At 43.0% G+C, this 27,180-nt stretch overlaps 1 protein-coding gene across 2 annotated transcripts; it reads right to left on the bottom strand.

The window, feature by feature from the left end:
- Positions 1-1,502: 1,502 nt before the first annotated feature.
- Positions 1,503-27,179, bottom strand: LOC133503083 (serine/threonine-protein kinase MAK-like). 2 transcript variants are annotated; one of them, XM_061824229.1, is made up of 15 exons: positions 27,040-27,179; positions 25,569-25,747; positions 24,663-24,717; positions 19,877-19,998; positions 19,657-19,739; positions 17,433-17,565; positions 17,142-17,313; positions 16,823-16,990; positions 13,768-14,082; positions 13,487-13,683; positions 13,296-13,417; positions 4,103-4,210; positions 3,921-4,022; positions 3,693-3,770; positions 1,503-3,622 (listed from the first exon to the last, which is right to left on the bottom strand). In XM_061824229.1, exons 2-15 carry the CDS (start codon positions 25,667-25,669, stop codon positions 3,471-3,473), a joined length of 1,908 nt encoding a protein of 635 aa, XP_061680213.1. In that variant the 5' UTR covers positions 25,670-25,747; positions 27,040-27,179; the 3' UTR covers positions 1,503-3,470. The 2 variants fall into 2 exon arrangements, with proteins under 2 accessions (XP_061680213.1, XP_061680214.1); XM_061824230.1 differs by having other exon boundaries at positions 27,028-27,162.
- Between the last annotated feature and the right edge of the window lies 1 nt (position 27,180).

The following is a 27,180-nucleotide window of genomic DNA, read 5'->3' as shown; positions in this document are numbered from 1 at the left end:
CAATGATCGCTAGAAAGGTGAGGAATCAGCCCAGGACCACACGACAGGACTTGGTCAATGACCTGAAACGAGCTGGGACCACAGTTTCCAAGGGTTGGAAATACACTAAGACGTCATGGTTTGAAATCATGCATGGCACGGAAGGCTCCCCTGCTTAAACCAGCACGTCAAGGCCAGTCTTAAGTTTGCGGATGACCATTTGAATGACAATGAGGAGTCATGCGAGAAAGTGTTATGGTCAGATGAGACCAAAATGGAACTTTTTGGTCATAATTCCACTGACCGTGTTTGGAGGAAGACGAATGAAGAGTTCCATCCCAAGAACACTCTCTCTACTGTGAAGCATGGGGGTGGTAGCATCATGCTTTGGGGGTGTTTTTCTGCACATGGGAAAGGACTGCACTGTATTAAGGAGAGGATGACCGCGGCCATGTATTGTGACATTTTGGGGAACGACCTCTTTCCCTCAGTCAGAGTGACCGCGGCCATGTATTGATACATTTTGGGGAACAACCTCTTTCCCTCAGTCACAGTATTGAAGATGGGTCGTGGCTGAATCTTTCAACATGACAATGACCCGAAACACAGCCAGGAAAACCAAGGAGTGGCTCCATAAGAAGCATATCAAGGTTCTAGCGTGGGCTAGCCAGTCTCCAGACCTAATCTCAATAGAAAATCTTTGGAGGGAGCTGAAACTACGTGTTTCTCAGCGACAACCCAGAAACCTGTCTGATCTAGAAAAGATCTGTGTGGAGGAGTGGACCAAAATCCCTCCTATAGTGTGCAAACCTAGTGAACAACTACAGGAAACGTTTGACCTCTGTAATTGCAAACAAAGGCTACTGTACCAAATATTAACATTGGTTTTCTCAGGTGTTCAAATACTTATTTGCAGCTGTATCACACAATAAATCGTTAAAAACATCATACATTGTAATTTCTGGATTTTTATTTATTTTTTTTAGATTAGCAATACTTTCAACACATCTAACTAAATTCAATGTGATGGCAATGTCTATATTTAAATATTTACCTCGCAATATTGTTCATGAAGTAACATTTGTTTGTTTTCATTCTCAGCTAACAGTAAAGGGGCACTTTTCATCATTATTTTGCCAAGAAGCGGGGTAAACCCTGGATTGTTCAATCTCAAGGGATACGTGACAAACGACCATTCATGCTCACATGCACACAATGTTCACTAACCTTCAATGAGCTAAGGCAGATGAAAACAAATCTGACAGCACATCATCAAACAAGTGTCACAAAAAGTATAAAAAAAACTGAAATGAATGTAATGTTGGTGTTTTCAATGACTTCAGACAGAACAATACGTTACCTCCGGTTTTTATTGACACGTTAATCTCTCACTGCTGAATGCTGGCTGTATTCCGACACAAAACAACCCCCTCGTATGCCCAGTAGAAGGCAGAGTGACACAACAAAACATGTCTTGATCGGTACATTGTCTCCCCCCGCCCTCCCCCCCCCCTTTTTTTTTTTTAAACAAAACAATTCAACAATGTAGTAGTGCAACCACACAAACATTCAACGTTTTATATAAGCATTAAACACAAAATTAAAGTTGTACGGAAACTTTACTCATCCTACGTAACTATAAATCTGGTGCTAAGTATAATCACTTTGAGCCCACAGAATATTGGTCAAACAAAATATTAATAGTGAATTTAAAAAAAAAACATCTGTTTGAAGAAACATATCTTCAGACCAATGGAAAGATAGCGACACGAATCAGTAACCTTCACAGTCCTGCAAGTAAGATGGAAAATTAAAAATGAAACAAAAATGTCACGTTTATATTTTTGTTCACTGAAATATCATGTCCATCCATCCAAATTAAAAATGAAACAAAAATGTCACGTTTATATTTTTGTTCACTGAAATATCATGTCCATCCATCCATCCATTTTCTGTACCAGTTATCCACAATAGGCTTGCTGGCGCCAAGCTCAGCTGCCTTTGGAAGAGAGGTTGGGTGCAGCCTTAACTGGTCACCAGTCAATTGCAGTCATCTTGTCCAATAAAACATTTCATGCATGTATTTACAGATAATGTCATGTTCCATGTCTTGTGTGCTCATTTTGTGAATTGTGTCCACTGTTCGCGTTTGCCCTCCTCCCTTGTGTTGACCAATCAGCTCCCTCCAGCCTGTCCAGTCCTGTCCAGGTGTTTCTTGTTGTCTCGTCAAGCTCTCTGTATTTAGCGCTCCAGTTTTTCAGTTCGTGTCAGTCCATTGTCCATGTTGTGGGTTGTTTGTTGCTTTATTTGCTCATTGTTTTTTCAATCATGTCAACTTTCTCGTGTAGATTTATTTAAGTCATACTTTGTTACATTGAATACTTTTGGTTATTGAAGTTGTTTTCAAGCGTTCAATATTTTTGAGATTCCTCTACTCCTGTCTTTGCCCCTGCTTCCCTGGGTCCTTCCTCACCCTTCACTCGCCTCAATCGTAACAGAACACATCTTTAAAAACATTTTCACATGTAACAGTTGTATTAATTTGTATGCAAAGTCTTTACTCCAAAGAAAGTTTCTTTATGCATATAACTGATATTTGCATGAATGTATCCAGAAATAAAAAAAAAAAAACTGGTAGCACAATAAATACTTTTGACTGCATTTTTCTGTTTAATGGTTATGATTCCAGTACAGTACCCCTTTTGTGTTTCTGTACAGTGCAGTGTTTTCTCTGGATGGAAAGATGCATGGTTATTTCTTGAATGCTTGCAAGAAATACTTCATCATTTTGTCCTCTGTCACAAGTGAACTTCACGATCACTCACGACTGGGCCGGAATGGGAGCGGAGCTAATTAGGAGCAGCAGGGAGCGGGAATTGTGAAAACAGTCATCGGGAATTGATGGGAGTGTAAACCATGAGACAAAAGTGGAAACCATGACAAGTGTGAAAAAACATTGAATTCTTTTTTGTTGTAACTTAAATCCATATATGAAAGGTTGAGAGGAAGACCAAAGAAAAGGTTGATGGATGTTTTGAGGGAGGACATGAGGACAGTGGGTGTTAAGAGAGGAGGATGCATGAGATAGACTTAGATGACAGCCTCTCGTACACAGGAATCACAGAAGGACTATAGGCTGGAGTCGCATTCATCATGAGTAACATGGAATGTTGTCGATTGTATAACACTATGGATCCTTACAAGTCTGCTAATTCTGGTAGGAAACCTGTGTGTGAGAATTGGGTAGGGGTTGGGTTTATGGTTTGCACCAGCACAAGTGGTCACACTTCAGTATGAACAATTTGCTGTTGCAGAACTGTTTATCTTTGTGAAATATGGAGGTGTTATTGTGAAGGATCATGGCAAAATGAGTCTTTGCAATGTCAACAATTGTAGCATTCACTGGGTTTTTTCTGTTAATATTTCAAGATTTGGTGAATTAATGATAGGATATCAGAAGTAATCTGCACATGGTACCACACACTGATGTTCTATCGATTGCCTCCATATTTGGCAGTCCAGTCTACCCGCCCATGTATTGGTGGCATGTTTATGTTTCTAGAGAAAGTGTTCATTCCTGAAAAAATGGCATTTGGACAAGGGATTTGAGGAGATCTGAAGTCATCATGGTCTATCTGAATATCTGGGGATCAGCAAAATTAGATTATGATATCTTTAAAGTTGCATATTTTTTCAGCATTATTTGAATTTACCTTTATTAGAGAAGATTGCACTCTTGGACACTTTCAATTTTGAGTCAATCCGGAGATCAGCAGGGGGTGAAAAATCACCTAAAAATCCAGGAATGTCAAATGGATGAGTTTAGAAAATGAACAACTAATTTGTCCGAGTCGACCATTTTCTGGTATTTATTTTAATCTCTAAGTGGCACAATATTTATTTATAATGAAAAAGAAAGAACATGCGGTGATGTAATTTACCAGCAGAGGGGCCTCCACTCTGTGCTAGTGGAGTCATCTGTTTTACGTCTTTAGTTTCGGACATCTCAACAGGTGAAATATTTGTCTTGGGCATGAAGGCGTCTAGAAAAGTGATACAAAACTATCTTGTACACTGCCAAGTAAATCTTCACAAAACCTTGTTGTTCTTGTTAAGTTTATACCTTTAATTAGGGAGCGTTCCTGTTCCTGTCCTTGAGCTAAGCCTAAGATGTCCCACAGGCTTCTGGTGACCCCCTGGTTTCCTGTTGAAGATCTTTTTGGATCTTTGCCTGAAAATCCCACAAAGGTCAGGTGAAGTCACTGTAGTCGTGCTGCTGCATCGGGGTACGCAAATACAAATCATTACCTTTTCAGTGAGTCAAAGAGCACTTATTGAGGTTGGTCAGCACACATGTCATACCACGTCATAGATTAATACTGTATTGTTCAAAAGAAAAATGTCCTTTTCATTCATAAAAAAACAATAAAATGCCATTTCCATTTTCATTAATTAAATCATCAAATAAAACAAACCTGTGGTGAATCCGAAACAGATACAAAGCAAGGGTGTTTGGAACACTATAAAATTAAACACCAAGAACCACCAAAGGAAAACGTGCAGTAATACTGTCTTGTTATTCAAGGGCTTCATGCTTTGAGTGTGTGCCATTGCGCATGTGTGCGCACAAAGAGAGCAACATTTAAGTTAACAACAGTCACTCACATTTGAAAAATGTACGGGTAAAGTAGGAAGTAGAAGTAGGCTGAGCAGCAGCTCGTGTGTTTCCGAGGTAAAAAAAAAAAAAAGACACGAGGCTGTGGTTCGCTGGATTGGTTTTCATGTGCACTGAGAGTGTGCGACAAGTGCGCATATTACAGGGAAAATTGATCAAGACTACACAAAATATGCGACGTCTTTCAAAAGCTATGTATTTCTACTCGTAACAAATTTTACACGTGTGGTTTTTCATGCTCGACTGTGCAGATTTGAAACTGCGATGGCGCGCAGGTGCATATGCGCCCGTCAAATCAGTGACTGGTAACAATGTACTTATATCTCTTATTCTGAAAGATAAAACACTCCATGTTGTGTCTGCAGTAGATTACCGGTGACTGAGCAATCCATTCTGTAACTTTCACTAATGGACCGTATATTGATTTTGGACCAAAGTATATACATAGCAAAACGAATCAGTAACCTTCACAGTCCTGCAAGTAAGATGGAGGAAAGTATGGGTCACCTCATCTATACATATGGGGCGAAACAATTTGGTGTGGTGGAAGGCAAACAGGCTCCCCAGCTTTCCCCAAAATGAAAAGAGATAGATCGCCTGATCAAGGAGAGGAGGGACCTGAAGAACTAGTGGAGGAATACCACAGAGGAGGAGGAGGATGGCCTAAACCTGCTGCAGGAAGAAATCCGGGGGGGGGGGGCTTGCAGCCCTGTGGAGAGCTGAAAACCTTTGGAAAAAAAACTCAGAGGCAAGGAACATACAAGGTCACATTTCTATTAAGATCCCTTTAGATTTCTGAAGAGTCTCTTTGCAAACAAAAAGAGCGGAAATCTCTTGATGATGGCTAATCTAAAAGAATTCCAGCAAAGATGACTGCTATCATGAAGAAGTTACACTCCCACCAGATATGTCACCAATAAATCTACCAGACCCCGAGTTGCATATCAGTCCACCAAGTTCAGGTGAGGTCATTCATATTCTTCATCGAGCAAGAGCTGCGTTGGTTCCTGGTCCCAATGGGATTCCATTCATGCGCTACAAAAACATGCCAGATTTCCTGCAATTCCTCTGGAAACTGATGAGGGTTGTGTGGCAGAAGAGGGAGATACCAACTGCCTGGCGTAGAACTGGAAGAATTGTTATTCAAAAAAGAGAAGGACTCATCAGCGATTGGACAGTTTTGACAGATCAGCCTTCTAAAATATTGAAGGGAACATTTTCTTCAGTGTGCTTGCTTATAGGCTGGCAGAATACCTGCGGGGTTACAACCTGATTGATACGTCAATCCAGAAAGGAGGAATCTCTGCCTTCTCTGGATGCAAAGAACATGCTGGCATCATCTGGCATCAGATCCAGGTTGCCAAAAAGGAGGGAAGAGACCTCCATGTGCTGTTTCTGGCCTGAGCAAACACCTTTGGCTAAATCCCTCATAATATCCTCTGGACAGCGCTCGAATATTTCAAGGTCCGAGCGTTTACAAACCTGGTTAGAGTTTACTTCAAGGATGTCCAGCTCTGTGTTATAACAGCAAGGTACACCACTGCATGGCAGCACCTGGAAGTGGAAATCATGGCTGGGTGTACCCTTTCCTCGTTGCTATTCACCCTGGCCATGGAGGTCATCCGGTTATCCGGGCCTCTCGCTGGGTGGTTGGTGGGCATCAAATAAGACCTTGATGTGAGGCCGTCTCCAGTCAGAGTTTACATGGATGACCTCACCACGTTTACCACAACCAAGGCTTGCATTGCACGATTGTTCAAAAACCTCCAGGAAAACATTGAGCTGGCACGCATGGAAATCAAGCCACGTAAGTTGTGAAGCACTTCTATCGTCAAAAGAAAGATGTCAAACAACCACTTTCACAATGGTGAGGAACCAATTCCGATGGTCTCCGAGAAACCTATGAAGAGCGTAGGCCGCTGCCTCTGAAAGAGCAAGTTAAGCAGCTCAGAAAGGTGGCCAGTGGCCTGGAAAACATTGACAGAGCCCTGTTGAAGCTCTGGTGCTTGCAGTACGGGTTATTTACTTAACTCCTTTGGCCACTACCCCTTCAAGTAATCCCGCGCCCAAAGGTGGAAAAGCTGGAGAAACTGGTCGGTTTGTGAAAAAGTGGCTTTGCCTTCCCAGGTGCCTCAGCAGCATTGGTCTCTATGGTAAAGGGATGTTACACCTGCCCATTTCCAGCCTAGCAGAAGAGTACAAGTGCGCCAAAGTCAGACTGGAAATGATGCTTCTTGATTCCAGCGATCCACTTGGAGCCCGGACTGCCCCCATCCTGGCCACTGGGAGGAAGTGGACTCCACCAACTGACACTGAACAGGCAAAGGCAGCACTCAGGGACAGGCACAAAGACATTGTTAGCCGAGTGCAGGAGGAGCGGAGTGTCCTTGGGCTTGGGGCTGCAAGTCAGTATGGAGCAAAGCCACAACTGCTCAGAGGTGCAAACTGGTGGTCCATAAGGTACGTCAGGAAGAGGAAGCAAGAACGTGCACCAAAGCTGTGTCACAGGCCAAGCAAAGGCAACGGTTGGCCTGGGAATGAGTGGAGGCATGGAACATCCCCTGTGTGCTGTGGAAGATGATGGCATACAGGGCAAGCTTTACAATTAGAGCTGTATATGACGTCTTGCCTTCTCCCACGAACCTAAACCAGTGGTATGCTGAACACCCCAAATGCCTGTTATGCCTGAGTCCCGCAACACTGAAGCACATCCTGGTCGGATGCAAGACCAGCCTTACTCAAGGCCGTTACACCTGGCGCCACAACCAAGTGCTGAAGTGACTCACTGGTGTTCTGGAAAACCAGTGGATGAGGGGGAACGCCCTTCTACCCTTGTCAGCCAACAGGCTACCAAGGCTGTTTGTTCGGGAGGGGGAGAGTCAAACCAGCCACACCAACAAGCGACCAGACAGCGGTCAGCTGGGCAGTGCACGAGAATGGAAGTTGCTGGAAGACCTGGACAAAAAGCTCTGCTTTCCAGCTGAGATTGCAGCTATCATCCTATGACCAGATCTTTTGCTTTGCTCTGCCTCTCTCAAGCTCGTCTACATCATCGATTCACAGTGCCCTTGGAGGGAGCAGTCGAGGAGGCGTACCAGCGGAAGAGGCTCAGGTATGCATGACTTGCGGCTGAAGTTCAACAGCAAAGCTGAAGATCAGAGGTACGCCCAATGGAAGTAGACTGCAGAGGGTTTATAGCCTTCTTCACATCAAGACTACTCAGATAGATGGGAGCCCGAGGGAAGGCCCACCGGCAGGCAGTCACAGATCTCTCGAAGGTGGCAGAAAAAGACAGCCAGTGGCTATGGCTCAGGAGAAAAGGCCCCACTTGGGCCTTAAAAAGAATTGGTGGCACCTAGAGGTTGAACCTAGGACAGTGGGATTCACCGCTGAACCCGCCTTTAAAAGTCCACCTCCACTCCTTGTATTATGCTGAATCAGATGCACCTGTGTGAGGTTGTTACCTGCATAAAGACACCTATCCACCCCATACAATCAATAAGACTCAAACTTGTAACAAGGCCAAGACCAAAGAGGTGTTCAAAGACACCAGAGAGAAATTTGTACAACTCTACGCAGCTGGAAAGGGATATAGAGATATTGCCAAGCAGCTTGGTGAAAAAAGGTCCAGTGTTGGAGCAATGATTAGAAAATGGAAGAGGCAAAACATGACAGTCAATCTCAATTGGAGTGGAGCCCCATGCAAGATATCACCTCGTGGGGTCTCAATGATCGCTAGAAAGGTGAGGAATCAGTCCAGGACCACACGACAGGACTTGGTCAATGACCTGAAACGAGCTGGGACCACCGTTTCCAAGGTGACTGTTGCCAATACACTAAGACGTCATGGTTTGAAATCATGCATGGCACGGAAGGCTCCCCTGCTTAAACCAGCACATGTCAAGGCCAGTCTTAAGTTTGCGGATGACCATTTGAATGACAATGAGGAGTCATGCGAGAAAGTGTTATGGTCAGATGAGACCAAAATGGAACTTTTTGGTCATAATTCCACTGACCGTGTTTGGAGGAAGACGAATGAAGAGTTCCATCCCAAGAACACTCTCTCTACTGTGAAGCATGGGGGTGGTAGCATCATGCTTTGGGGGTGTTTTTCTGCACATGGGAAAGGACTGCACTGTATTAAGGAGAGGATGACCGCGGCCATGTATTGTGACATTTTGGGGAACAACCTCTTTCCCTCAGTCAGAGTGACCGCGGCCATGTATTGATACATTTTGGGGAACAACCTCTTTCCCTCAGTCACAGTATTGAAGATGGGTCGTGGCTGAATCTTTCAACATGACAATGACCCGAAACACAGCCAGGAAAACCAAGGAGTGGCTCCATAAGAAGCATATCAAGGTTCTAGCGTGGGCTAGCCAGTCTCCAGACCTAATTTCAATAGAAAATCTTTGGAGGGAGCTGAAACTACGTGTTTCTCAGCGACAACCCAGAAACCTGTCTGATCTAGAAAAGATCTGTGTGGAGGAGTGGACCAAAATCCCTCCTGCAGTGTGTGCAAACCTGGTGAACAACTACAGGAAATGTTTGATCTCTGTAATTGCAAAGAAAGGCTACTGTACCAAATATTAACATTGGTTTACTCAGGTGTTCAAATACTTATTTGCTGCTGTGTGTCACACAAATCATTAAAAAAAAATCATACATTGTGATTTCTGGATTTTTCTTTTTAGATTATCTCTCTCACAGTGGACATTCACCTACAATAAAAATTTGCATGACTTCTCAGTGGGAGAACTTGCAATATAGCAGGGTGTTCAAATGCTTTTTTTCTTCACTGTGCATGAAACATTTCAGTTCAATGAAATTAATTGTGCTTTATTTGTATTGTGCTTTATCACCTTTCAGGCATACAGTGCACGTAACACTGTTTCCTCAATCACGTACTGATGACAAAACAGAAACTAGGGGTTGTGTATCGTGCTGAAAGACGCATTAACCACAAGTGAGTCTGAGGATTGAACCCACAACCGTCAGGTAGGGAGCTGACCTCTACCACTTCAGACATGGTATACCCGAAGGAAGAAGATGCACTTGTCATATTTATTAGTCCTAATGGTAGCATTTAGCCCATCTTAATCAAGACTTAATGTCCCAAGGCACAGATACACTCACAGGTTTCTGTGCAGAGCCAAAGCTCCAATCCTCATGTGCTCCTTCTACAGTGAGACCAGAGAGAGCATCCTTACCAGCTGCATCTTCTTCTTTTCCTTTCAGCTTGTCCCATTAGGAGTCGCCACAGCGTGTCATCTTTTTTCCATCTCAGCCCATCTCCTGCTTCTTCCTCTCTAACCCCAACTGCCCTCATGTCTTCCCTCACCACATTCATCCACCTTCTCTTTGGTCTTCCTCTCGTTCTTTTGCCTGGCAGCTCCATCCTCAGCACCCTTCTAACAATATACTCAGTACCTTGCCCCTGGACATCTCCAAACCATCGAAATCTGCTCTCTCGAACCTTGTCTCCAAAACATCCAACATTGGTTGTCCCTCTAATGAGTTTATTTCCCATCTTATCCAACCTGCTCATTCCTAGAGAAACCTCAATATCTTCATAAATGCCACCTCCACCTCAGCTTCCTGTTGTCTATTCTGTGCCATTGTCACTAATCCATACATTGAGACTGGCCTCACTGTTTTATAAACTTTGCCTTTCATCCTAGCAGAGACTCTTCTGTCACATAACACACCAGACACCTTCCGCCAGCTGTTCCAACCTGCTTGGAGCATTTTCTTCACTTCCTTACCACACTCACCATTATTCTGGATTGTTGACCCCAAGTATTTGAAGTCATCCACCCTCGATATCTCTTCCCCCTCCACCCCTCTCATTCACACACATATATTCTGTTTTACTTTGGCTTATCTTCTTTCCTTTCCTTTCCTTTCCTTTCCTTTCCTTTCCTTTCCTTTCCTTTCCTTTCCTTTCCTTTCCTTTCCTTTCCAGTGCATGCCTCCATCTTTCTAATTGTTCCTCCACCTGATCCCTGCTTTCACTGCATATCACAATGTCATGATCCAAGTGGATTCCAGTCTAACCTTATCTATCAGTCTGTGCATGACAACAGCAAACAGGAAAGGGCTCAGAGCTGACTCCTGATGCAGTCCCACCTCCACCTTAAATTCTTCTGTCACACCTATAGCACACCTCACCACTGTTCTGCTGCCCTCATACATGTCCTGTACTATTCTGACATCTTTCTCCGTCACACCAGACGTAGACATGCAGTACCACAGTTCCTCTCTTGGTATTCTGTCATAGGCTTTCTCCAGATCCACAAAAACACAATGTAGCATCTTCTCTGTATTTGCGGTACTCTTTCTAGGTATGAAACCAAACCATACTGTTGCTTGCAGATACTTATTCCTGTCCTGAGTCTAGCCTGTCTTTCTAACTTCCCCCTTCCTAATCATTGACACTTCCGGGTCCTTCAGACTTGCCTCTTCTACCCTTCCTTCTCTGACATTTTCTTCATTCATCAACTTCTCAATGTATTTTTTTCCATTTAGCACATGAATGGCACCAGTCAACACATTTTCGCTATTCTTAATCACCCTTACCTGCTGCACATCCTTCCTATCTCTATCCCTCTGTCTGGCCAACCTGGAGGGGTCCTTTTCTCCTTTCGTGGCACACCTGGTGTACATGTCGTCATGTCTTGCCTGTCTCTGTGATCACCTTGCCTGTAGTGGTCCAGTCTTCCGGGAGCTCCACCTGTCCATCGAGAGCCTGTCTCACCTCTTTCCAAAAGGCTACACAACAGTCTTCTTTTCTCAGCTTCCATCCCATGGTTCTCTGTTCAACCTCTGTCTTCCTAAGCTTCCTACCCACCCCCAGAGTTCTCCTACAGACCCCCATCCTATGGTGTAGAGTTACACTCTCCCCTACCTTACAGTCAGTAACCTCCTTTAGATTACAACATCTGCACAATATATAATCCACCTGTAATCCACATGCTTCTACCTCCGCTCTTGGAGGTCACTCTTTGTTGCTGCCTCTCCTGGAAAAAAATGTATTCACTCCAGCCATTTCAATTCTATTTGTAAAGTCCACCACCATCTGTCCCTCAAAGTTCCTTTCCTGGATGCCATATTAACCCATCACTTCTTCATCGCCCCTGTTTCCTTCACTAACATGTCCATTATAATCTGCACCAATCACAACTCTCTCTCTGTCTGGGATGCTCAGAACTACTTCATCTAATTCCTTCCAAAATCTCTCTTTCAACTCTAGGTCACATTCTACCTGTGGGGCATTGCCGATTATCACATTATACATAACACCATCAATTTCGAGTTTCAGCCTCATCAATCGATCTGATACTCTTTTCACCCTCCAAGACATTCTTACCAAGCTCTTCCTTTAAAATAACCCCTACTCCATTTCCCAACTACTCCATGTTAAAATAATTTAAACCCTGCTCCTAAACCTCTCGCCTCACTACCTTCCACCTGCTCTCTTGGATGCACAATATATCTACCTCTCTCCTAATCATCATGTCAACCAACTCCTGAGCTTTTCCTGTCATAGTCCCAACATTCAAAGGCCCTACACTCAGTTGTAGGCTCTGTGCATTCCTCTTCTTCTTCTGCTGACGAATCGGCTTTCCTCCTCTTTTTTGCCTTCGACCCACAGGAGCTGAATTTCCACCAAAGCCCTGCAGGTTAACGGGGCCTGGGGTGGGCGTTGTTAACTTGGGCCATGACTGATCTGGTATGGTATTCTTTATATGAACGCTCATATTTGTTTGGCACAGTTCTACACCGGATGCCCTTCCTGATGGAACCCTCTGCATTTATCCAGTCTTAGGACCAGCCTACAGATTGCACTGGCTTGTTCCACCATAGGGCTGCATTACCTTGTCTGCTGCACCACTGTTTAGTATTGCATCCTGATGCATGACTCTCCATTGCAGAGTGAGGCCAGCTGAAAAGATGATTGGAACCTCTCTTCCCTCACTGTAGGACATTTACAGCACCCGCCTCACCTGCAAAGTCCTCCACATTGCAGGGGGATGCCACCCATCCATCTCACTGCTTCTTCAGTCCCATCAGTTTGTTAGCCAGGACTAGACCATTTAAACACATTTTTTTCATCAGGCTATCAGGAAGCTGAACTCTTTGCCTGCTCTGCCCCCTCTACAACTCCTGTCCTATCCCCACCTGAACTCTGAATCCCTACGCACACGTAACTGCACGTGCACAACTGCCCACACTGCCTTGTAATTTTGAAATGTCTTTGTGCCTTGGTACCCAGATTTTGACAATATTGCACATGTCCCCTAGTCTTTGATATTTGCACATTTAATTTATACTTTTTATACAATATATACCATGTTTTTATTCAGCTTCTTTTTAGTGATGTTAATTATTCACATTGTCTTTTGTAGCGCTGTGGGCTCTTGAGTACCATAGTTTCAATCCTCTTCATGTGCTAGGCATATTCTAGAATTGATAATAAAAACCTTGATTAAATGCTCACACACATAAAATCAGTCTTTGTACTTGAACATTTGCAAGGAAATAATACCTTGGGGAAAACAAAGTTGAGCTCCATTCTGTTGACTTGGTAGAGTGACTTAAAAATGCCCTTTAGGAGTTTAATGTTCATTCTCATTCTCACCTGGTAGGTATCTGGACTGTTGCATGTAGTGCTGTTTGGGAGACAACATTGCGGAGTCCCCTCTTTCCAGTCCATTGATGCCTGTTGGTTTTACTGGTGTAGAAGTCTTTGACACAGGAAAACTGGATAGAAGTTTTTTTTCTTTACACTGAAATACTTACATATTATAAATCGATTGATTAATGACTTACCAACTGTTTGACACATCAAGGGGTTCATCCCTCAAAGCACTGATGGTGGGTTTTTTGGAGATGGAAACTCCAATATCTGCATCATCAGCAGTATCCCAGCTGTCGACCGATTTGATAGACGTTTGACCCCATCGTCTTCGTCCAGCTCTCAGTCTCGTAACACTGTTCCCTGTCCCAGTGGTTACCGTTTGTGTAGGCTTTCATTTCACAGGAAGATGGAAAATATGACTATAATCACATTTTGCCCTGATCATATACTGTTTATTTGACTTGATACATACAGTTATGGGCTGCCTGTTTTTCACCAGGCTAAGAGGTTCTTGCTGTTCTTCTGCAACCAAGCTGGGACATGTTTGTTGTTGTGTGTCCACCTTATGGGGGGATTGGGTGGGATGAATTGGCTCATGGAGAGCTTGGGTGGTGGTCTGTGATTCTTTTGGGGTTTTTTTGGGCTCCTGACACAATTTGTTTGTCTTACGTGGAGCTTTTTCTTCCACAGATCCTTTGAGATCCTTCGAAAGGAGCTTGTGCTGCTTTGAGTACTTCATAGGGACACCAAGTGATTGTCCCACATAAAAGTATGGATACCGCAGTGCCTGGAAATGATGCAAAAAATAAAAGCCATGTTGAGCAAAACATATCATTTGTCATACCAGGTATTATAATGGTTGACATCTTTAGAAACCCAGTCCAGATTTCCAGATTTTTACAATGGAACTTCCAGAGTCCAAAGTCCCTGAACTCATATAATTTGGAGTTGAGCCAAAAATATCTGGAAAATATATCTTAAAAATTTTGTGGGCCAAACCATCATGCATGACATCATGAGATACAGTCTGTCTGCGTATCTTGTAGGATTTACCTCAAAGAACATCCAAAGGATTAACTCTTTTATTTTGTGACCACGGAAGTATATCAGTGATGGTAAGTAAGAGAGAAAAGGCAACGAAAAAGTGAATATATGTATGTAGGAAAGTGGTACATGTCACGATCCTCTCCAGGTTGTGTTGTGTTTTTTTCTCTCCCATTTGTTCTGTGTGTCTTTGCTTTTGTTTTCCATAGATGGCGTAGGGAGGAGCTAAGCAAGGATATGGACACCCGGGAGCTATTGTAATCAGATCCAAGTCCTAATCTCTATGGCCACGCCAGGAAATTTACAAAACAAAAAACCAGCAAGGACTTCGGACTTTCCACTGCCCTGTGCTTCACTGAGACCTGGCTGTGCGAACACATTCTCAACAGAGCTGTTATGCTTCCTGGCTTTGAACTTCACTGGGCAGACCTTCTATAGATATCTTCTATATCAATTTTAAAATTATGCCCGGATGTCACAAAACTGCAGCCTGCATTTAAAATTCCTGTTCTTGAACTCTTTAAGCCATTCTACTTGGCGGGTGAGTTTGCGTCTTTCATCCATGTTGGTGTTTATATTCCACCTCAGGCTAAGATGAACACAGGCTTGCTAACGCTTGCCAAACAAATAAATGAGAAAAACATCCACAGTCACACCTCATTATTCTCAGACATCTTCACAAGTTTAAACTCAACCACGAACTCCGTAAATACAAGCACCACATAGACTGTCCGACCAGGGAACATAACAATTTAGACCTCTGCTATACCACTGGAAAAAAAAATGCATATCAAGCCATTCCTCGCACTCCTTTATTACTGTTTAATCTACATAATACCTACATACAGGTACCATATGTACAGTACTTAAATGCTCGAAACCTTCTGTAAAATCAGTGTCAAAGTGGACCAACGAGACAAAAAAAAGAACTTTAAAGCTCTTTTGATTGCCATACTGCAATCTGAAACTCCAGTGAGCAGGCGAGATAAATAAAATTGTGTCCACTCCCTGCTGCTTTTCTCTCTCTACACAAACAACTGCACCTCAATGCAGCTGACAGTCAAACTCCTGAAGTTTGTAGATGTCACCACAGTCATTGGCCTCATCAAAGACCCACTCGAGACTGCAAAGATAATTATGAACTTAGAACTGTACTGTCAACTATTGAGACCTTCAAGTTCCTCAGAATTACAGTCTCACAGTATCTGAAGTTGGAGATTAACTCCATCCTCAAAAAGGTCCAGCAGAGGATGTACTTCCTGCTGTTCCCAAGGAAGCATGGCCCGCCACGAGAGCTGTTAAGACAGTTATACATAGCGGTAATCAAATCAGTACTGTGTACCTCCATCAAAGTCTGGTTTGGCGCTGGCACAAAAAAGGACAAACTCTTGACTGCGATGGATAATCAAAACTGCTATTCCCTTCCCCACCCTCGAGGAATTGCACATTACCCAAACTAAGAGGAGCAGACAAAATCCTCTCAGACCCTCCATATCCCGGCCACCAACTCTTCCGAGTCCTTCCATCGGATATTTGCTACCGAGTAACTCAAACCAAAACTAGCAGGTATTCCAACAGCTTCTTCCTCCTCAGAATTAACTTCCTGAACGTCAAACAGCTAACGTAAAATTCGTAATATATATTACTTGTCCACTCACTGTAGTAGTTGCACTACGCCACACCATCTGCACATCTGTTATTGACCACTACTAGCTTCTTCCACCTGCTCCACTTGCACAAATGACTGAGGAATATCTGCAACACTTTCACAATCCACGTTGTCCTAAGTTATCATATGATCAGTCACTTTAAACAGCATACATTCCTTTAAGTCATGACGCCCTTTCCACAGTGGTCATTGCACTGGACTATTGCCCTATTAGTTACTGTAATGGCTCTAAATGAGAGGACTGCATCCTATGGACAATTGTTAGATTACTAGCAGCTCTGATTGCTTCGTGACTCTTACCACAATGTCTTAGTCTCAATTTGCTCTCTGTTGTCATCATGTATGTCATACTACAGGGGCTCCAACTTCCAGAGACAAATTCCCTATGTTTCCGACATATAGGTGAAAAGCCATGAGACAAAAGTGAAAAAACATGGAATTCTTTTTTATTGTAACTTAAATATATATATGAAAGAGGAAGAGGAAGACCAAAGAAAAGGTTGATGGATGTTGTGAGGCAGGACATGAGGACAGTGAGTGTTAGAGAGGAAGACGCACGAGATAGGCTTCAATGAAAAAAGATGACACGCTATGGCGACCCCTAACAGGACAAGCCGAAAGAAAAAGATGATGATTAGTAGCCCTTTACATGACCAGTTTTCTTGTTTTGTACATTTTGTGAACGTGCTATACCTACTCATCAGGAACAAATTTTACCATTACTCTTTCTACACTTTGTGTCTGCTTTGGTGTTAGACCATTCGCATATCCTGACAATGCGAAAAAAAAAAACAACCTCAAAATTTAAATGTACCTGGGCAGCATTAGGCCTTTTCTTAGGATCCCACTGTAGCATGTCTTTCATTAGTGTGATGGCTTGATCGCTGGCATTGGGAATCAGAGAGCTGAGGCAGGTCGGTACACATTTTGGAAAACGGAAATTCATTGAGGTGGCTAAAATATAGCCCTCCGGCCAATCTGCCTAATGTGCTCAGAGACATGAGGAAAAAAACAGCAATCAATGTGAATGTAGCCCCTAGCAAATCAAAGTTTAAGTTGAGAAATTGTTTAGAACTAAATAATAGGTGGGGAAAAAAGAAGTCAACAGATATGCTCCCTGTATGCTGTGTCACCTTCTTCAAAGTCCCCAGGACTTGACAGATCTTGAAGATCTCATCCACCTCACTGTTGCCAGGAAACAAGGGTCGGAGGGTGTAAAGTTCTGCCATGATGCATCCCACTGCCCAGATATCAACAGGTGAGCTGTATGAGGTGAACTTCAGCAGGATTTCTGGAGCTCTGTACCTGTCAAACCAACAGTGTATACTCACATGTATTTGTGTTGTTGTTGGTGGTGGTGTTTTTTTTTAAATAGTATGTCAACTAACATTTGCTTATAAAAACAGACCTAATATATGTCTCACCATCTGGTAGACACATAATCAGTGTATGGTGGCTGGGAACGGATTTCTCTGGCAAGCCCAAAATCTGCTATCTTAACCAATTCTGGACCAGTGCAGAGCAAGTTCTCTGGTTTCATGTCACGGTGGAAATACCCTGGTAAACAAATGTATCATTAAAAATCGCTGAGTGAGCTGGAGCGCATCACAACTGATTTGGAGCATTAAGGATGGTGCGCCCTGTACTGGTCACCAGCTAGTCGCTGAGCACAAACAACATACATAAACAACATACACTTACGTTCACACTTATTAAAGTCTTCATTTAGCTTAGATTCAAGAGGGGAATAATTCTTATAAGAACTCAATTACTAATCTGATATCCAAACACGGTGGGCAGCTGTGTGGCTACTTTGTGGTGCGCACTGTTACACATCATTACCCCATGATTACGTTGTATATTTAAACCTTGTTTTTCATGCCACTTGCTGCCACATCGTTGTGTGTACGTATATGCATGTGTGTTCATGGGCTTCAGCTATAGCGTGTCACAAGCTAGCGACATGGGGTAGGATCCAAATGCAGGGACGTGATTTTCAAGGGTAGTTGAATTATGGCAGAGGTCATACACAGGTGAGCAATCCAAAATGACAAATTTTTGTGACACTCTCCGAGACGTAAACACACCTGCCAGACGGCATCTTACAGTGACTTACTACTCAGTCCTGATTTGTAGACGCTGTGAGGTTGGGGAGAAGGTAAAATAAATATTCAGGCAATTATTTTGCAAATATATATTTTAATTGTTCAGTGAAATAGTGCTCTTTTTTCCATTGTATTGTAATACCCTGGGCGATGGGGAACAGGAGTCACAGCTGGGTTTGTTTGTTGCTTTTTTTAATTAACACTCCAACAACAACAAGCTGCTCTGTTATACTCACTCTCCCCCTCGTCTACCTTACTCCACCACTCAATTTCAGATCTTACAGTATTTTGAAATTCACGTCAAGCCTCCCCTTCACGCCTCCCCTTCACGCTACAAAACCCCAAAAGATGATGGCTTGACTCAAGATTTAATTTAAGTTCATCTTTTTAATTTGTTTGAAGGAGACCTTCAACTCTGCGATTTTTCGCAAGAGTTAAAAATGTATTTAATGAATAAAATGTAATTTTCTGAAACATGGACGACTGCAAGAATTTCATAATCAACACAGTACTTTACAAGTGTAAAGATATAGATATATAGAAACATTCTTTAGAGAGTGTACAGACACACACACACACACACCACACACACACACACACACACACACACACAACACACACACACACACACACACACACAACACACACACATATATATATATATATATATATACAAATATATTTGCCAGGCTGGGTGTGGCCAGCCAATTAGTTGGCACACACCTGCACCCTGTTTCGGCTGATTACACCCGGTACTTATAGGACAACTAGTCCTCCGCCAGATCATTGATTCTCATGCCTCGTTCCCGCACTCCCGTGTGCCGACCCTCGCCTGTTCCATGACCATCCTAGTAAGCCTGCCTCTTCTGATATTGCTGCTTTTCCTGACTGACTCGCTGATCATTGACCACGGACCGAATAAAGTCTTTCTGTACACTACCTGCTTGCCTCTGGAGTCGTGCATTTGTTTGGGTCCGCCCTCGAGCCCCGTTCGTGACAATATATATATATATATATATATATATATATATATATATATATATATATATATATATATATATAAGCTAACATCTTCATTTAAGATGTCAACCAGTGTTTGCGGCTCCCAGTGTTGTCTTTTCTGTGGAAACCGGGTCAAAATGCCTCTTTGAGTGTTAAAGGTTGCTGACCCCTGATCTGGAGTTTATCTGTGCATGTGTCTTGTTTTTTTTGGTTTTGGAAGGGAGCAAGAAACATGAATAGCTGGGAAAAACCCACACAATTACCATGAATGTATGCAAATTCCACACAGGAAACCCAAAGGTGACAATAAACCCTAAATCTTAGAACCGTGCAGCATCATTTCTAACAAAAAAACAATTAACAATGTTAAAGACAATATACAAGATAATTTTCGAAGAAATTTTGTGAGGTTCTAACCCGAACCATACTTTATCTGTTCTCCCAAAATTCCCTTGCACCATATTTTTAGAGTTCAAATATCTACCAAAGATGTCTGAAGGTAGTTTTTAATTAGGCCATATAAAGAATGATAGCTTCTTACCATGTTTATGCATAAATGCTAAGCCAGACAACACTTGAAACAGGATGTTCCTTATTTCGTTTTCAGAAAACATTACATGGTTCCTGGCAACATCAAAGATAAGAAAAAATGACATCAATAAGTTCAAGCGAAAACGCAATGCAAATGAATGCTGTCTGGAGATGAAAATGACACAAAGTCACATAAGCAGTAGAAAATAAACTGACACGACATTTGTTACCTGTCATTCATGAGCTGGTAGAGGTTTTCTTTCATATACTCAAAGACAAAGAAAAGGTGGTCATTTTCCCTTATGACCTCTTTCAGTTTTATTACATTAGGATGGTTTAGTTTCTTCAGCGACTGTCAAGGGAAAACAAGAGTAATCAGTTAGAATTCTGCTGTATAAATCTTTGACGTCAGTGTTGGGGAATAACTATGTGATTACTTGTAATAAGATTGCTTAATTTCATTCCAAAATGTCCGTATTTGGAATCCATTACATTATTGAGAGAACATGTGGAATCAGTTGCTAGTAGAAATGTCCATGATAGCAATTTTAGTTACATTTGAAAAATAGATACAAAAACCTCACTTTCTAAAGGCAATGGTTTCTTGTGCCACTCTGGTCATTTGCCCTTCTGCTATGTCTAAAAATGTGACACATTTTTCCAAACACGACTATTAGTTTGTCAGAGGTTTTGCAAAAGTTGCACATTGGAACACATAAAAGAGCAATAACATCTTAACAGTTTCATCTTGATAATTGGACTTAAAACTTCTGTTTTTCAAATTAGGACCTTGAAGCAGCAGCTTTTGTTGTAATCTATTGCTGGTAGTTTTTCCACTTGCTGTACATGTATAATGGAATAAACATTTTAATAACACTTTTATATTTCATTTGTCATGAGCAATGACAAGGGGTAGGACCCAGATGCACGATTCCAAAGCCAGATGTTGTTTAGAGAGAAGTTTAATCCAGACAGAGGTTGGTACAGATAGGCAGTCCAAATGACGACAGTACAAAATGCGAGGTCCAAAAAAACTGTCATGACCAGAGCACGACGCTGAACCCAAAATCCACGACTCACTAGACCAGATACAGTTCAGGAAGCGCCTCTATTCAGTCCAAGGTCGGAACACAGGCAGGCAGTCCAAAGAACCAACAGTACCAAATCACCAGGCGTGAAGGCAGCGTCGCTAACAAGGCAGGGTTCGGTACACAAAGTAGCTAGGACATGGGTAAAAGGTTACGGGAACATGACATAGCAGTACAACAATCTGGCAAGGACCAGATCGCAAGCGCGGCAATATATACATGGATCGTAATCACAGAAACGAGACGCAGAGGAGCCCATCTATTCATCGCCGCATCGGGAACAGACACACCCATGACAAAAACAAAACAAGGGTCTGATTACCATGAGAAAAGACTTGGAGTAAGGAATGTGACAAAGTGAAAATCATGGAAACGTGACACACGAGCTTATAAGCATGGCATATTTATCAATGAGGTGCAGGTGGGGAACTGCTGCCAGGAGCAGCTGCACCCAAAAGAATGGCATGACTGCGCCCGTGTCAGTACCCCTTCCCAGGGCGTGGATCCCAGACGTGATAAAAAACAAAATACCAACCAAGGGCGGGCGGAAGAATGCCCGGAGGAGAGCACAGACCGCGACCCCGGTCAGTTGGGTGGCTCTCCAGGCCCCCCAAAACGAGATGCTTAGCTGAGCAGTCCAGGAGTTTGGCCAGAAATCAGAGCACCAGTGTTGCATCCGGACCAAGACCAGAGAATAGGTTGATGGATGTTGTGAAGGGAGGACATGAAGACTGTGGGTGTTAGAGAGGAAGACGCACGAGATAGGCTTAGATGAAAAAAGATGACCCGCTGTGGTGACCCCTAATCGTGATAAGCTGAAAGGAAAAGAAGAAGTGTTGCATCAGCGCCAACCAGTCAGACCTTCGTGAAAACGGTCCCAGAGGCAAAGCAGGATCTGAACAGCAGGGCCAGGTGGCAACAGTCGATCGAGTGCTAAAACCGGAGCAGGTGGTGGCCGCTAATAGATACTTTTCATGTGACGTCATGAGTCACATGACTTTTGTTTACGACACCTACTGGACGGCAAAACTACAATACTACTCGCGTTTTTTAGTGATCTTTTTGTGAATATTGGCTTGCTTATAAGCGTCTCATGGTCTTTTCATCATGGTATTTCATTCTGTGACTTATGGTTGTAAGAACTGACACTTCAGGTATTGTTTACCTTTTGCTGAGCATTCAGCTAATTTACTGTGGTATTCTCCATATTTGTTACACATCTTTACGGAGGTCTTTGGGCTGTAATATGCCTACTAGCACCCGCAGTGAAACTTTGCTTTCCAGGTTAACAGTGGATAACATGAACCTCGTGGCTGTCGCTAGCCATAGCCTTTAGCTGCACTTTTGCTAACTCGTTGGAGCGGGCTATGCCGATTGCTTTTTTCAAGCGTCCGCTCCGGCCCCTGGCTGAGTAACCTTTCGTGCACACTCGGTGAGATAGTAGCGAAAACTATGCGGTCTCTGACCATCTCATCGCACTTTGTGTATTTACAGTCTTTAACCAACAGCTTGAGTTCTGTCAGAGGAGTCAGGCTTACGGGGCTGGTCGGAGGACAGGCGGAGGTCGGTACACACGGGAATACGATCAGAGATACGGGAGTGCTGGAACGGGGCATGAACCGCAACAATCTGGCGCCAGACCAGTCGTCCCCATGGTTCTATGTACACCAGGGCCAATCAGCCAGCATGAGGTGCAGGTGTGTGCCTCCCAATCAGCGCGACTGCGCGGGCACCCGCGCATCCAGGGCTGGACCGGCAGGATCATTACAGGTCTGGGGCAGAAGCTGCCCCACGACAAAACATCCCCGAGGACCAGTCAATATGGCGGTTGTGTACTCTCAACCAAGGGTTTCGCAAAGTTAAGTTACAACTCATGGCGTCAAAAGCGTAGAAACTAATATGTTCCGAGTGGGAATCTGGAAATATGAGTGTAAGCTTTTGGGTGCGATAATCTTGCTCAAAGGACTTCCGTTTGCAGCACTGACTGAGTTCAAACATGTCAAAGTGCATGCATGGAACAAGGATGGTATTCAGCAAGTTAACTTCTGAACCGGAATGAAAAACTGTTGTTTCAATTTCTCTATCCAGGAGCATAATATGACTTAGGGGTGGAGCACAGATAGGATATTTATTTATGGAATAAAGAGTCACCATTCCATTGCTCATGTTAATGGCACCAGTTGCTTTGACATGACTCACAAAATGCTAACTTTGTTAACAACTTAACTGCCTGCAATAGAAGCACTGTCCCTTTCTCCTGAGCCAGGTCCGAGAGAACCGCAAACTGCGAGGCCAAATGAACCATCGTGGAAGCCCACCGCTCTGATTGATCCTTGAGATGGAGGTGGAGGGCAGCAAATTCTTCATCCTGCTGCACTTGAAGGGCAGCGTGCATTGGGTCCATGTATGGACAGTTTGTTCTGTTACGGGCAAGGGGTAGGACCCAAATGCAGTACTCTGAGGGAGTGACATGGTTTATGAGGGTGGTTTAATTCCAGGCAGAGGTCATACAGAGGTAAGCTGTCCAAAAATGCAGATGCACAAAAACACGGGGCAGAAGGCAAGGTCCAAAAACATGAAAATTAGGTTGAATAGCTACAAAGACAAAATTTAGAACATGAACAAAACTAGATTTGACTGTGGTGGTGCAGAAATGCTGGGACGTGGTAACGAGGCAAATACTCAGAAAAAGCTCGTAAACTCACACAAGACTCACAACAAGCTGGCACAACAAACTGGCAACTGTGTACACCACACAGGCTCAGGAAATGGATGGATGGATTATATAATATAGATAAATATTAGATTATAGATTATACTATATTATTAGATTATATATTGATATTATCTTCAGAAAATAATTTATTATTACATTTTCAACTAGATAACCACCTACGTTTTCAAAGTAATCTTCCCAACACTGTTTGTAGTGGTGATTGGCACTGTATAGCACACGATGCATAGTCCTCCACTGTCCTGTCCTGTCCTATTTGCTTCCTCTAGCATCCCACCCCCACAGCGTGTAGCAAGTCCTTTCCGGTCCACATACATATAAAATACAACTCCTGTGTAATATTGTTATCGTTGTACTATACTGCCCATCCATCCATTTTCTTAACCGCTTATCCTCACAAGGGTCCTGGGGAGTGCTGGAGCCTGTCCCAGCTGTCAATGGGCAGGAGGCGGGGAACACCCTGAATTCGTTTCCAGCCAATTGCAGGGCACATCGAGACAAACAGTCGTACTCACAATCACACCTAGGGGTAATTTAGAGTGTCCAATTAATGTTGCATGTTTTGTGGATGTGGGAGGAAACTGTAGTGCCCGGAGAAAACCCCACGCAGGCACGGGGAGAACATGCAAACTCCATACAGGTGGGTCCGGGATTGAAGCCGGGACCTCAGAACTGTGAGGCCGACACTTTACCAATTGAGCCACCGTAACCTGCGGACTACCATACTGTTTTATGCTTTTATTGTTTTCTGTCTTCTTACCGCTGTTCTCTCGCTCTTTTCAGTCAGTAACAATTATCCCATCACCCGAACCACAAATGGTTACTGGACCCACAGCCAAACAGATTAGTGTTTAAAAGTAAGGAAAACAAGGGCACAAAGATATGCAAAATATGACTTTAAAAAAGTACAAATTAAGGACATTCTTCAGCTCTAATAGTTTCATAGTTTTCATACATACAGGTAGATAATTTACTGAAATGCCAATATGCTTCTAGTTTGTAACAATTTAGAACTGTACTACTTCATATTGTAAGCTGTTTTTTATATATTTGTTTTCCTTATTTCAAGAGGCATGTAAGCTACTCAAAACAGCTCAGTGCAGGTCAGCACCACTGCAAGCCACAACAACATTCATAAACACTATTTCATTGCCTGATTGCATGTCCAGTGAGTGTGGATAACATTGGTCTTACCTTCAACTCCCTCAGATTCATGCATTCTTCCCAAGAATGAAACTTCCTCTTCATCCTAAAGAATGAAACAAAAAATGTGGCATTGTGCATTCATTCATCCATTTTCCATAACTCTTATCCTCACTAGAGTCACGGGCAAACTGGAGCCTATCAACTCTGGCTAAGAGGCGGGTACACCCTGAACTGGTCACCAGCCAATTGCAGGGCACACAGAAACAGACAACCAGTTGCACTCAAATTCACACCTAAGCTCAATCAAAAGTTTTCAATTAACATACCATGGATGTTTTTGAGATGTGAGAGCAAACCAGTGTACCTGGTGAATAATGAAACTCATAGGGGTGAGGCCAGAATTGAACCCAGATTCTCTGAACTGAGAGGCAGATTATTCTAACCAGTCGTCCACCGTCTAAAAATGTCCTTCACAATTGGCAAGTGGATGACAGCTGGTGGTACACTAGTAACAGTTAGTGAACACTAATGTGTGCTAACAATGCATCTCTGCTTACCTTTTGGCTTTGAAATAAATGACAGTGCTTCTACCAATTGAAAGTCGCACGTTTAATCAGGAAATCTGGCCAGCCTCGGTGCTAGGTATTTGGCTGAGAATCTGTTATTTTGTTAATATTATTAGGTTGGTTATTATGTTCTGAGAGAATGTTGAATGGCTCTCTCACAGGCATACGGACAACAAGGGAGATAAGAATGACTTGGTTGTGTCACAACAACTCAATTTCATACTGGATGAGTGAACAGGCACTACGGAGATCATTTCTGTACAAACAATCAAAAGCAATTATATCCATTTCAAAGTGATTGCTGGTTCTTGAGTTTAGTAATAACACAGTAGTTATGCCTTACTCCACTTTGATCTTGCCCCCCCATCCATCATAGAGCTCCTCTCACCTCTTGATGGCAACCAGCTCACCAGTTTCATTGCTCTTGCCCAGGAATACACTTCCATAGGTGCCATCTCCCAGCTGTTTTAGCATTGTGTAGCGGTTCATTTTCCACAGACACCCTTTCCTCTGCACTCCCTCCTTCGGGAGGAGCCTCGCAGTCCCACACAGTGCAGCACTCACTCACTGTAAAAAACCACAACCGTATTATTTATTCTAACTGGCAATCAACCATTTAGTTCATTTTCGAACACTGAAATGAAAGTTGGGGTTTAGTCCTTTACCTGTCTTTCTGTATTATTTCCAAGGAAATTTGGCTGTGGGAGCTTGTTTTGTTGCTGTTTGTTGGGGTGCCTCACTCGGCTAAACTGGGATAAGCCTTTTACAGCAAACAGAACAATCCCCAGGGAGCGGAAATGGATTAACTTGGTATGTGGTTCAGAATGTATGCCGGGAAATAATATAACCTCAAATGAGAAACTGTTTCTTAGTCCACCATGCTTGACAATGGGAGCATCTTGTATTTAGGGCTTTTCTTACGATCCACAAAATGGGTCCATACCATAATATAAATTGCATACTTATTACGTCTATTTACATGAACAAGTGAATAAAATTTGTTGATAATTATCTACACCAATTGACAATAACAAAGTAAAACTTGCTACTACATGGGTAATTTGCATTTATTTTGATCAATAACTGTAAAGAAAAAAAATAAATTTCCGTTCTTTTTTAAATTTCACTTGCTTTTACGTGGACAAATGCCTCTCATGCACACTTAAAAGTCTCATCCATCCATCGATTCTCACCACCGCTTATCCTGTTAGGGCCACGGGGCATGAGGAAAACAGAGTGCCTGGGGAAAACCCACACAGGCTCGGGGAAAGCATGCAAACCTCCACACAGGTGGGGCTAGGATTTGAACCCCAGTCCTTAAAACTGTGAGGCAGATGTGCTAACCATGCTCCCTCCTAAAAGTCCCATTTAAAAAAAAAAAATTGGTAATGTTTACAAATTTGAGGTGGTAAATGCAATCCTATACAATTCTTGCATAATAGTAAAGCCCAAGCATATAACGATATAGACATACAAAGCTTCATAAAATTGTGTCAGTTGGACAATTAACATGTTGCCCCCAAGATGAGCACATCCAAGTACATAAACGATTCTAACTACTCATTAAATCTCGTAAACTCTTGACTTTATACAGTCAAAATACCATCAAAAACAGACTACACCCTGAGCTGCTCAACAGTCAGTCGCTGGGGACAAATCAACACCATCTTGGAGTTAGAATTGATCCCACACTGCTTCCACCAAAGTCAGCAGTGTGTACCACTATGCCATCAGTTAGGTTGCGTCAGGAAGGGCATCGGCGTAAAAATTGTGCCAAACATATATGTGCGTTCATCTGAGATGACACGCTGTGGCGACCCTAAAAGGGACAAGCCGAAAAAACTTACTCTAGTACATACATTGTGCAGCAGATGGTGGTATTGCACGTCAGACGTGGTAAGGGCAGCTGCTGCAGAGATGGATGATCGATTGCTTTGGGCTGTCGCTGTATTCCTAACCCGGAATTTGTTGCCAACAAACTGTGTTGCTATGGTTTGTAC

The sequence above is a fragment of the Syngnathoides biaculeatus genome, chromosome 7 (assembly GCF_019802595.1).
Source record: "Syngnathoides biaculeatus isolate LvHL_M chromosome 7, ASM1980259v1, whole genome shotgun sequence".
Lineage (NCBI taxonomy): Eukaryota > Metazoa > Chordata > Actinopteri > Syngnathiformes > Syngnathidae > Syngnathoides > Syngnathoides biaculeatus.
This window is presented reverse-complemented; position numbering and strand designations above follow the sequence as displayed.

What these genes read in the sequence shown, in the direction of transcription:
- LOC133503083 (XM_061824229.1), bottom strand. Translation starts at nt 25,669, where the DNA reads ATGAACCGCTACACAATGCTAAAACAGCTGGGAGATGGCACCTATGGA. An exon ending in TACCAGCTCATGAATGACAG is followed by an intron (nt 19,740 to 19,876) that starts GTAACAAATGTC and finishes TGATGTTGCCAG; the next exon opens with GAACCATGTAATGTTTTCTG. An exon ending in AAAGGCCTAATGCTGCCCAG is followed by an intron (nt 14,083 to 16,822) that starts GTACATTTAAAT and finishes CATCATTTCCAG; the next exon opens with GCACTGCGGTATCCATACTT.